Genomic DNA, 12,003 nt, shown 5'->3' with positions numbered 1-12,003 from the left:
TGCAAAGAGGATTAACCAACCATTTCTCCAAGGAGCCTGCACTTTGTATAGTGAGGAAGCACAGTCGGGGCACTGATGTACCCAGAAGTATTATTTACAGTCACTGAGTGACATCATTTTTCTTTCTGTCGCTTGGAAACGTTTGGAAGTCTATTTCTGTCAGGGTCCTGGGGGTGCTCATAGGCCTCAGTGGCTGGGACCAGCCTCCCTGGGACCCCCAGCCGCCCCCATCTCCTGCCAAGGGCCCAGGGGACGTGTCTCAGCTCAGCCCGGGGCCTTCAGTCCCTGCCCAAGCGATGCTGTAGCTGTGCCCGTCTCTGCCCCTGTCTCCTGGGGGGGCCTGGACCTGCTCTGCAGAGAGCTGCTCTCCTGGAGGGACCCCTCAGACCTGGCTCAGAGCTGCTCATGCAGAACTCTCGGCATAGCACAGTGTAACTGTTCTGTTCTATTCCCTGTGCTCACCATGAGTCGAGTAACGAGGAGATGGTTGTTTGCCTGAAATGCCAGGGGGTTTTCAGCTCCAAAAACATTCAAGGACACAAATCACAAAGGTTACAACTGGAAACAGGATTTTATTTTTCTGAATCTGTTTCAGAGCCGATGCTCACAAGCATTAACACAATGCACATGTGTAGCCAGGAGCAGGCTGATGCGTTCTTCAGCTTAGCTTGAAAAAACATCCCTTGCAGTCTGGCAAAGGGAAGTCAGAGCTGCAGAAAGCAGCAGCAGGAATACAGGCCGTCCCTGTGTCCTCAAGAGTGAGAACGTGAAGAATGAGGATCAGGACTGACCACACACAAAAGAGGAACAAGAAGAGGTGTGTGGTACCACGATGTATTTTCCAAAGTACGACACATATCGGTGACAAGGATACATTTTGCCTTCCCAAACTTGCTCCACCGCTGTGCTTCCTGGCCAGTGATGCAGGAGAAGCGCTCTCGTGCCTGCCCGGCGGTTGTGTTGCAGGCAGGGAGAGCTGGAAAGGGGCAGCTCCGGATGGGGCAGCAAGCCTGGAGCCCTTCCAAGCACAGGCTGCTGGGCACGAGCAAGAACCCCCGGGGAAATGGAGCCAAGGGAAGAGCAGAGTCGCTCCCGCTACAAGCTTGCGAGGGGCAAGAGAGCCAGGGAGAGCCAGGGCACAAGGGGGGCCTTGGAGGGGCAAGAGCCACAGGCAAGAAGCGAGCGAAAGGGCTCAGAGGAAACCTGACAAGGGGCTGTGCTCAGTGCTACAGAGGACAAGCAGCAACACCTGGGGGGCACCCTTGGGGCCCACCCTGGGAGTCTAGAGAGCTTCCTCCCCCCGGACGCGGGGCACGAGGGCCACCTTCGTGGAGCAGGAGCAGCAGGCACCTGGCCAGCGTGGCCCAGTGGAGCCCTGGCCAGGGGCCGTGCTCAGCGCTGCAGAGGCAGGCAAAAACCCCCGGGGGACACTCACTATAGCCCACCGTGGGGGAAAAAAAGCCTCCCTCCCCCCAGCTGCAGGGCACGAGAGGCCATCTTTGTGGTGCACGAGCATCAGGCAGTGACCCAGCCTAAAGGGACCGGAGGAGGCCTGGCAAGTGGTCATGCTCAGTGCTGCAGAGGAAGGCAAAAAACCCCCGGGGACCAGTGCCAATGTGCCCCGGGGGAAAATTCCTTCCTGACCCCAGCAATGGCGATCGGCTATTCCCTGAGCAGGTGAGCAAGACCTGCCTCCTCGTCCCACAGGCTGGTCACGCCTCCCAGGAGATGCCCAAGCCCTGTTCTCCCTCACCCTGGAGCCATCTCAGGGGCTTCTGAGAGTGGCCAAAGGCCCCCGGCCTGATCGACCTTGGGGGCAAGAATCCTTCCCACGCCTGGCAGGGCACCAGTGGGTGCTCCAAAGCACCGGGACCCCTGGGAACATCCCTGCATCCCATTTCTTATGGCTGCTGCCCCTGGCTCCTCAGGGAATGAGGGCCGCGAGCTCTGCAGTGCTCCTCAAGAAGGCATTCCCTTGGGCTGGCCACGGCTACCCAGATGAAAAGGCCTGAGAGCCTCGGGCACCTCCAGGGGTTGGTGGTTCTTCTCATCTCCTGAGGGGTTTGTGTCTGTTCCCTGAAGGCTGAAGCAGGATTTCCTTCCATCCATCCATCCGATGGGCTTTGAACGTGGCCCTGCCGGGAGCTGGCCTTGCAGCAGAGAACCTCCAGGCGCCTCCTCCAGCCGCTGGTCTTCCTCCCTCAGCCCCCTCCCAGTAATCCCACCCTCCCCTCAAGGATCTCCTCTCGGATGTCTTCGGGCTGCCCCCGGGGCAGCTCTGGCAGCGGGACACTGGCGGGTGCCCCCCTTTATACTGCCCTGGGGCACTGTGACTGCTGCATTGCCGGGGGTGGCACTGTGACATGGGGGTGGCACTGTGACATGGGGGTGACTGACAGGGCCCCCATGCGCAGCCCCGCCCGCCCCCCTCCGCCCAGCACCCTTCGGAGAAAGCCTTTGGGGTGCTGGCCCCGAGGCAGTCGCTGTGCCCAGGAGGCCCAGGGCCTGTCCCTGCCCTTGGTGGCCACACTCTGGGCCCAGCTGCTGGGTGTCCCTGATGCATCCTCTGCCACTCGGCTCCAGGGGCGAACCCAGGGCTGTTACTGTTCTCTCAGGCCATGGCAGAAACCAGCCCTGCAGCCCAGAGACCTACCCTATTTGTCATCCCCTCTCTGCCCTAGAGCTGACAGCCATGAGGCCCTGCAGTGAGGAGGAGCAGGGACTTGACCTGGCTGGACACAAACCCTTTTGCTGGGGTGTAAGGGGGTTGATTTCAGCAGCCACAGCCTGGAGGAAAGCCAGAGTGTGACCAGAGCCACAGGATGGGGTGGACAGTGCCGACAGACCACCAGGGAAATAAGACAGGCTTTGAAAACCAAGTGATCTGAGGTTACACTGGTGTGGTGGAAAGGTTGGGCATTTTCAGACCCAGAGCATTTGGATCCATACCCAAAGCACAGCCACACAAGTGACGACTCTTCCAAACTGTAAAAATAGCCCATTGCTGCTATTGCTGTCACATCCCCTTGTCCCACTGAAATCAAGCTGCACAGTTCCTCTGTTAAGCACACCCATTGGCTGTGTTTGTATGAGATACAAAATGCACTTCAGACATGGGGTACAACTTTCAGAGCTCATTTGTGACTTCAACCTTTCTGTGAGTTATTTGTCTGTTTGTGGGAAGATGTTCAGATCTTATCTAAAACTCTGGCAAGTCTCCTTTTCCTTTAGGATTTAGTATTTTGAGTACTGGAAGATTAAGAGAGGTACTATTATTGTCATTTTGGATGTTTGTGCCAAAATTGGTATGTGTATTCAGACTATGTAAATAAGGGCATTTATACCGTATACATTCTCTTGGTTGTGGTGATGCCAGAGGTGAAAGAAAGGGGTTTGGTTCCCTCTGCAGGAACTTTGCAGCGATGTAGAGAGCATGTATGATTTCCTCAATGTTTCTTACCAATGCACTAAGGGACATTTGCTACTACACTGTAGGGGAGGTTCAGACTTGACATGAGGAAACATTTCTTTACCAAGAGGGTGGTTAAACTCTGGAACAGGTTTTCTGGAGAGGTGGTCAATGCCCCAAGCCTGTCAGTGTTTAAGAGGCATTTGGACAATGCCCTTAATAGCATGCTGTAACTTTTGGTCAGCCCTGAAGTGGTCAGGTAGTTGGATAGATGATCGTTGTAGGTTCCTTCAGGCCTAATCATTCTATTCTATTCTATTCTATTCTATTCTATTCTATTCTATTCTATTCTATTCTATTCTATTCTATTCTATTCTATTCTATTCTATTCTATTCTATTCTATTCTATTCTATTCTATTCTATTCTATTCTATTCCATTCTATTCCATTCCATTCCATTCCATTCCATTCCAATATTGCTGATGATACCATGAACACTGTTTGCTACAGGCTGTGGTACATCTTCATACTCCTGAAAGTTGGATCTTGTGTAATGTTACGTAGCAGGGACTTGCAGAGTTCAGGTTGTCACATAGAGCTAGGTTTAATGTAGAAGCTGTCTGGGCATAGAGGAGAGCACAATATGTATTCAGTGGATTAAAAAGCATACCTGGGCAGGAAAAAAATCATAATTAGTAACTAAACCCTCAGCTTATATCACAGTGACTGGCCAAGAAGTAGAAGTCTTTGGACTCTCTCCTTGAGGTGTCTCATTGGAGAGAACAGTGAATTTTGTATAAACACATAGATTTTCTTAATGCTCCTAGGAGACTGATTCTCCCTAAGTTTAGAACATTTCTTAAGTGTCTTTAATGAAATGCAGTCTTGGTTCTCCTGCTTCTTTGTCCTGCAGATCTTCCTGACAATTACAGCAGAAAATCTCCTTTGCTGGCAAAGACAGCAAAAGGGAGAGGGAAGAATCCCTCCTGGATGTGCTCCCTTGATTTAACAGCCGAGTACTGAATTAGGAATGCCAGTATCCCTAACTTTCCTGTGTCATCTCCCAGTAAAAATGCCAAATGAACTAGTTCCCTTACCTCACTGGTGATCTTTTTAGCTAAATCTGTAAATCAACTTTACTGATCATAAAAGCCTTTCATCTTTCTTGTTGTCCCTCTCCTAGGATTTTCTTTATCTTGCCTGCATAGTAGTTGAAGGCAAAAGTTGTGGTAGCTCTGGAGAGGGCTGAGGGGCGAAGACAGATGGCAGAAGGTCTGTCATCAGGATGTCCCCGCAGGCCAGTGACCACAGCTGGTTCGGTCAGGGAACATATTAATGCCTTGTCCATGGCATGCCAGGGGCTCTTAGTGTTTGCGTGAGTGTCTGGAAAGGGGTAAGAAGTATTTCTGTCTGGATCAAGCTGTGTCCCAGACACTATTTCCACCCCAGTGCCTCTGCAGAGCCGCAGCATCCCCTTGCGAGGCAAGGACACCTGGGAGAGACAGCAGTGTCTCAGTCTTCATCCTCATCCACGCTCACCTGCATTGTCTTGTAGTGCTGAGGCCAAACGGGCCGCCTCCAGCAGCAGGCATGCTTCACTGCTGGACTTCCCTCTGTGCAAAGGTGGTGGGGAGCCGTGGCTGGGTCCTTTTCCAGGAGCAGTGGCAGCAGCGTTGCAGGGGACTGCCACCAGCTTGGGGGCAGGTGTGTTTTCCCCCTTCCAGTTTCCTGTTTTCTTTCCCCAACCCCTTTTCCTTTCCCTCCAGTACTAGATGCCAGCAGTGATCACTCAAATCTCATTTGCAGGTGTGGCTGCTCAGCTGACTGTGTTCTTAATTTTTATCGGAGTCAAATTGTTTCCCAGCAGGTGCTCATGCGTAAAAACTGTGCTATTCACTCAGTGACTGTAGCGATGACATTAAAGAAAATGACATTTCCATGGCTTTTTTGAAAGGACATGGCTTTTGAATGAATAGAACTGTTTATATCTATCTGCTTTAAAATGCTTGAAAAGGAAAAGAAAAGGATATCAGCATTTTGCCTTGTCTTGTTCTGTTTTCTGATCAGAGTGGAAGTGCTATGTAACAAGAGTGTTTGTTGCTATAACAACTTTTAGTAGTTTGAGATACTCAGGATGACTATATAGTATTTTTGTCAGTAAGCGTTGTTTGCAATAATTCCCTTCTTATTACAATGGGGCAAAAAAATATTGCAAATCAGTATATTTCTAGGGAAGTCAGTGGAACCAAGGAAATTCCAGCTAAAATTTTGACTAGTGTACAATAATTCTTGTGGACTGTGGTGATGCATCCCCTGGCTTCAAGCTCATGTGAAATGACTATCATGCTTGATTAACTGAGGGCAGACTCCTCAATGAACTATTTTCTCCTGTTGTGATTATCCATGAGATTGAAGCTCTTGGCATTGTCTGCACTGTTAGTTCAAGTGATCATCTGCAAAATAATTGGGTTTTGATGGGCTCTCTTGTTGGCCTCATCCAGTGGATGCATGGCACATCTTAGGCTCAGTTTAAAGGGCAGAACTTGTGGTAGTGTTTGGTACTCCGATGGTTTCTTGACTCATGGATGAATGGTTTAAACTGGCAAATCTGACATGTTTGTTCACCTGCCCTTCTGTGTATGTGCCTCCACTTCCAAACCAGTCTCTCATGCAATAGCTATGTCTACTTATAGGAGCATCCATCGCTGCTAATACAAAATGATAGCTTCCAGTGTAGTGCCTCAAGCAATTAATCTAATTGGAGTTGTGTGGATTGGAGTAAGCTGGTTTTGTGTTACACATGGTGGGGGCAACAGGGATGGGGAAATGAACAATTCTTGTTCCTTCATATAAACATTATACAAGTTGCATTGTTCTCTGAAACCTGTTAGTTGGTCTGCTGTAAATGTGTTGCAGATATCCCCAAATCCTGCCCCACTTTGACACAATATCTGCAGTTAAAGCTAAGGTGCATCAGATCCAACCTACAGGGTTTTACCAAAAAGTTAAAATCAGATTATAAGCTTTACACTCCCTTCTGCTTAGCAGAACTCTTTGAAAATACAGACATCAGTTAAAGGTGTGTGTCCTGCAGGAAGGGCGTAGGGTGGTATGAGGTTGGCATATGTGGTGCTGCAAGCAGAACCTGAGGGCTAGTGCTAGAGGGTGAGATCTTCCCAGCAGCTATGCTTATTTTTCATTTGCAGTTGTCTGCTAAGCGGCAGCTCTGGCATTCATTGTTTCATCTGTGATGGCCGTTATATCTTAAGCAAATCAAGGCATAATGTTGACGTAGGGCAGGTGTTTATATCGAGCAGCTAGAGGGAGTCCTGACCTCTCTCAAGAATCAAAAGAAGAGTTATCTCAAAGAAAGGATAAGAGTAAGCACTGGGTGGATGCCGTCCTAGCCAAATCTGAGGTTTGCATGGCTGATGTTCTGTAAGATGCTGGGTTGCACGTCCCACTGGCCAGGGCAACAGTGCGGCTAGTGCACTCTTAGCCTCCTTGCTAAATCAGTCTCTGAACAACACACAGATTGTCTCTCTGCATGATGCTACTTGTGCAACTATTCTAGTCTATGCTGGCACTGTCCATATACCTATTCTCTGCCTTCATTGCCTTGATGACAGACATGATCTTAAAAAGAACCCTATTTATTTTCCCTAAATTAAAAAAAAAAAAAAAGAAATTCATGCGTTTTAGTGGCATCAAGGTTAGAAACTTGTAATGCTTGCATCACTCCATGCATGAAGCTCCTGAGAATCATAACCTACTGAAGCCCACAAAAACCCTGTGAGGTAAGTATTCTCATTTTTATTCCCATTTTACCCATGGAGAAACTGGAGTGAATGTTATAGTCCAGGTCAGTCAAGAAGTCAGAGAGAAATCTGAGAACAGAACTCCAGAGTCCTGAGAGCGACTCTTCTCCCCATCACTCTGAGTCACTAAAGCCTGAAGAAATTAAATGTCATGGATCCCCTTTATCAACTCCTGTATGAGGATGATAAACAGCACTGTCAGTGTTCTGGCTAAACCCCCTTAAACCTATTAGCCAAGTCATCTCTGCTGGCAACAACTCCAGTAAAATTCCGGTTAACAAACATTCCCCCATGCTGAGCAATGTAAAATCCAATAATGGTTTGGCTGAATCCATGCTGAGTATAGAAAATGGAATTAATCTGAAAAGTGAATGTGCCTCAAAGAACAGTAACTCACCTGGATATTTTTCAAGCTTTTAATGAATGTCAAGGAAAGATTATGACGATGCAGAAGTCTGGACTTGTATTTCTAAAGTTTATGAAATCCATAGTTTTTTTGTTTCCCAAGACATTTTAGAGTACAATTAATCACTCAAGGAGTTTAACAAGATGAGAGTGTGACTGTTCTAGCATTTGATTTTAGCTAGCTCACACAGGGGAATCTTTTTCGCTTCTTAGGATTCATGCTGAGAACATTTTTCTTTTAAAGTGCTTATCATGCTAATTATTGACTTATTACTTGGTTATATTACAAGTGATAAATAAGCATAAAACAAATACATTTTGGTCATAATCATGTTTAATTTTTTACTTTACCTATGTAATGATGTAAGAAAACAAGACAGATTCAGATAATCAAAGTCAAAAAATTGAGAATAGATTCATATGTAGCCCACTTGTGACTTTCACAATGGCCTGTAATTTACTGGAAAATCATATGAAACCTCTCAGATCCACCTGTTCCTGAATTCTTGGAAACGTGATCTCAATCCGGATTTATTGCTATAAAATTACCTTGTTCAATGATATTTTGAAGACAGTGAGGTGTTTAGCTATCTACATGTAGATAGGTAAGTATAAAGTTGCTTCTTCATTTAAACTTTTGGCACTTCCATCTCTTGTCTAAACTGTTGTTTCCTAACCTTGAGAATATTCCTTGGGATTTGCCTGTGTTGGTGTCGTTTTCTGGGATGTCAGAATAAGGGCATGATTTCAAGATCAATTATTCTGAAGTGCTTAATTGTCCAAATTTCAATTTTGGAGATGTCTATGGTTCATTCTAGAGTTTTACATCTGTATTTATGACTTATATTTTCACATCTTTTTTTTCCTGAACCTTTTCCTAACCCTCTGTAACTACCCATTAACCCAAACGAGCCCTCGCTCTCAGTCTGAGAAACCCTCCTTTGCACAGACCGGCTGTGCCAAGTGGGATAGACACAGCTCCTGAGGAATTAATTTCTTGTCCACCAGCAAGTGAATGCTAGGCATGGTAACCATCGTTGTTCTTCCTTTGTCACCACCAGCTATCAAACCTCAGCCGTGTCACCTCAGGAGGTCCACTCACAGCTCAGGAGACTATTTCCCAGCCTTCCACAAGAAATCAGAGGAACATCCAGTGAGATGTAAGCTGCTTGACCAGAGGGGAAGGATGAAGAAGATCCAACATATTTCCCAGAGCTGGAATAGGAAATAGAAGAGATAAAGAGGCATCTTCTGGAATGATGCTCTTCACAGGCAGATGGAGGACATTGTGTAACCATTGCACAGGCCATACTGTGTTGTACAGCAGCTGCAATTCTAGATAAAAGCAAGTGTATGATTTAGCTAAACAATATGATGGACATTTTGTTAGAAATGTTCTCAATAGTCTTTTTCTTATGGCAGCGTATGCCATATAGTACTGAAATATTGGGCTGTGACCTTAAAAGAAGTAATTGTATACCTCTATCTCCTGTCAAATTAAGGAAGCCAATGCTTTCCTAGGTTATTGGTCTCCTTACGGTGTTCTCCATGTGACCTTCTGCCTACTACAGGTAAGACTGGAAAGTTTCTTCTTGCCTAGCTGTACTGAGAATAAATGTCCTCCTGTCGTAGCATGATAGGTAATCAGGAGGATGAAGGTAGAAGGCTGGAGTACAAAGAGTCCTCTCACTTCACTCATTGGAAAAAGAAGGCATAGCACAGTGTCAAAATTGTTCTTTGCACAAACTCTGATAAATGTTAAATAACACTGATTGTCTTTTGTGGCATTAATTTAGTTGAGTTTGATCCCATATGTTCTTTTGGTGCACAGTGTCCCATGGCCTGAGTTTCACAGCTGAACACACCCCTTCTGAAAAAGTTCCTCTTGCCCCTAAATTTTACACTGTGAGTAACAGTGGCAGGTAATTGTACCCTCTTTCTCCAGGCCTCTGGTCATTCATGTACCACCTCAGCTCTCCCTTTCCAGGCCAGTGAACTTTGTCCTGTTCATACTCTCCTCACAAGAAAACCTACTCTAGTTTTTATCTTCCTTGCTGGTCTTCTCTATGTGGTTTTTTTTGTTGTTCTTGGTCTAATCTCTTTTTTTGAAAGGAGAGGATGAGCACTGCACACAGTACTCAGGATGTAGGTATACCAGAAATTTATAAAACAGTGTAATGACACTTTCTGATTCATCTTCCATGCCTTTCTGAATAGTTTTTAAAGTTGTACTTTACTTTTTGAACCTCCTTGAGCACTGAGTTTCTGTAGAATTATCCACAATAAATCCTAATTAATTTATAGCCCAAATGCACACATGGAGTGGGGTTACCTCTGCATATACACATAGTTCTGCACTTATCAACACTGAATGGTGTTGGTTTTGTCAAATTACACTGAAGTAAGTTGCTGCTGCTGCTTCTTCTTCTTCTTTTTCTTCTTTTTTTTGACCTTACATCCTTTATTTATGTTCCCTGCTTGTAACAGCTTTTCCAAATCACATCTTCTGGATAAGCATGTTGAATAGCAGAGAGGACAATCCTCCTTGACTATGGATGCTGACCATTTCATCCCACTCTGTTGTGGTTTTTTTTTTTAATTTCTCCCATTGTTAATCAATTATTTACCCATCTTATGATCATATGTTATGATATTCTTTCATGACAGCTCAGTAGCTTTGACAGCCTTTGGAGCAGAACCTTGTCAAAATGGAGAACTGCAAACCATTAGTGGCTCCTCCAAGGAAGTCTCAAAGGTTGTGAGGCCAAATTTCTTCTATAAAAATGAGGCTGACCCCTCTCTGTTCTAAGCTTCCCTGCTACCTACCAGTTCTATTATTTGTATTTTCTAAAAGTTCACTCACTGTGAATTCGCATTCTGTTATACACTACAGGTTTGTAACTATGTCCAACACCAAAACTGCCGCAGCCGGTGTCTGTAGCACTGCTATGTGACAGTCACATTAAAATCATGGCTGGCTGTTGCATGAAAAGAGCCAGGGTGTTTTTACAGTGTTACAGATGCCCCTCACTCCCTTAGAGAGGATCACTGCAATTCCAGGTGCACTCGCCCTGAGATCTGATACCTTTCCACAGTGTTTTGCTAGACATCTTCACTGGCCAAGTGCTCTGATGTCACCTTGTTTCACTTATTTTTGCCTGTTTTACCCTGTGCTTCATGACTGTGGCGTTGACCTTAACCACCATCAGAACTTGTGACTCCAGCAGCCAGGCTGGGTCACTGCCGAAACCAAATGCAGAGAGGAATGCACTTTAAAGCCTCCTGCTTATGAAATGTGATTCATCTCTAGGAATTCCCTGAGAAATGTATTTTGCTTGTAGAATACCCTGAGATGTTTTACACAAATAAGCTGTATAGAAATGCAAAATTATACTATACTTCCAAACACATTTTGTGTCGCTGTGATTTCCTTCCCTTTGGTTAACACTTTACCTCACAGAGTCCTACCTGACTGTTCTCTGGACAAGTGGACAGCACTAGATCACTTGCAGAAGTTAAAAGGGGAACTTTTTTTTTTTTTTCTGTCATTATTACCAATAGTTTATTGGGGTTATTGTTTTTGTGTCACTAGCATCTCACAAAGGGAGTGATTTTTAACTTTGCTCTCCTGGTCCACACTCTCTCCTTTGCCACAGAAGCAGAGATAAGTTGCCATCTTGAATTTACTGCTGTGTAGTCAAGGCACACGAAATGACCCGCCTAAGGTCATGGGGAGCGTATGTGGCTTCTACAAATTTAATGTAGCTCTGATCAGGTTCCTCTCTGCTCTCACTTTTCTCCAGCCAAGTCCATGCTGTGCCAGGTTTCTGTCTATTAGAGTTCCCTCTAGAAAATATCTGTTCACCCAAGCGGTTTAGTTTTATTTTTCTTGGAACCTGGGAGAGTGAAGAATGCTGGCAGATACTCACTGGTATTGGAAAGATATCTCAGGATGTCTGTTCCCTCTTCTAAAGCCTGGGGCTTTCAGCCTAAATGAAATACTGCAAAGTGGGGGAGAGAGGATATTTGTGCAGACTGCTCCTTGTAAATATCAGGTGCTTCACAAAAATAATTCCTAAGCAAAACTAGTTGTGTTGATGGCATCCAGCCTGATGCACAGAGCTGTGTGATGGGTGGATGGGCTCATCCTCTCAGTCCAACCCTGACATCTAGTGTACACCAAAGGGAAATTTTTGAAGTGTGAAGTTAAAAAATGAAATCTGTGTTATTTGGGGGAGGTCTGGCTTTGCAATGCACTCAGCCTTTTTCTGCATTGATGATTTCTGAGATAACCACTTGCTGCCAGCATAGGAATAAGTCTGAGTAATCTGTCCCTCTTGGAAAATCTCATAATCTCAGACTTATGATGCC

General features: G+C 45.8%; 1 protein-coding gene across 1 annotated transcript in view; it reads left to right on the top strand.

The window, feature by feature from the left end:
• The window catches only part of PDE1C (phosphodiesterase 1C), a 320,244-nt gene extending 309,202 nt beyond the window's left edge, over nt 1–11,042 (top strand). Inside the window, exon 19 of the mRNA XM_074844025.1 lies at nt 8,694–11,042. Coding sequence (XP_074700126.1) covers nt 8,694–8,863 — 170 coding nt within the window. The 3' untranslated portion in view covers nt 8,864–11,042. The remainder of the gene's footprint in view (nt 1–8,693) is intronic.
• Nucleotides 11,043–12,003: the final 961 nt, after the last annotated feature.

Source organism: Strix aluco, chromosome 1, assembly GCF_031877795.1.
Source record: "Strix aluco isolate bStrAlu1 chromosome 1, bStrAlu1.hap1, whole genome shotgun sequence".
In the NCBI taxonomy this organism is placed as follows: domain Eukaryota; kingdom Metazoa; phylum Chordata; class Aves; order Strigiformes; family Strigidae; genus Strix; species Strix aluco.
The sequence above is the reverse complement of the archived record's forward strand: the minus strand, read 5'-3'. Positions and strand labels throughout refer to the sequence as shown.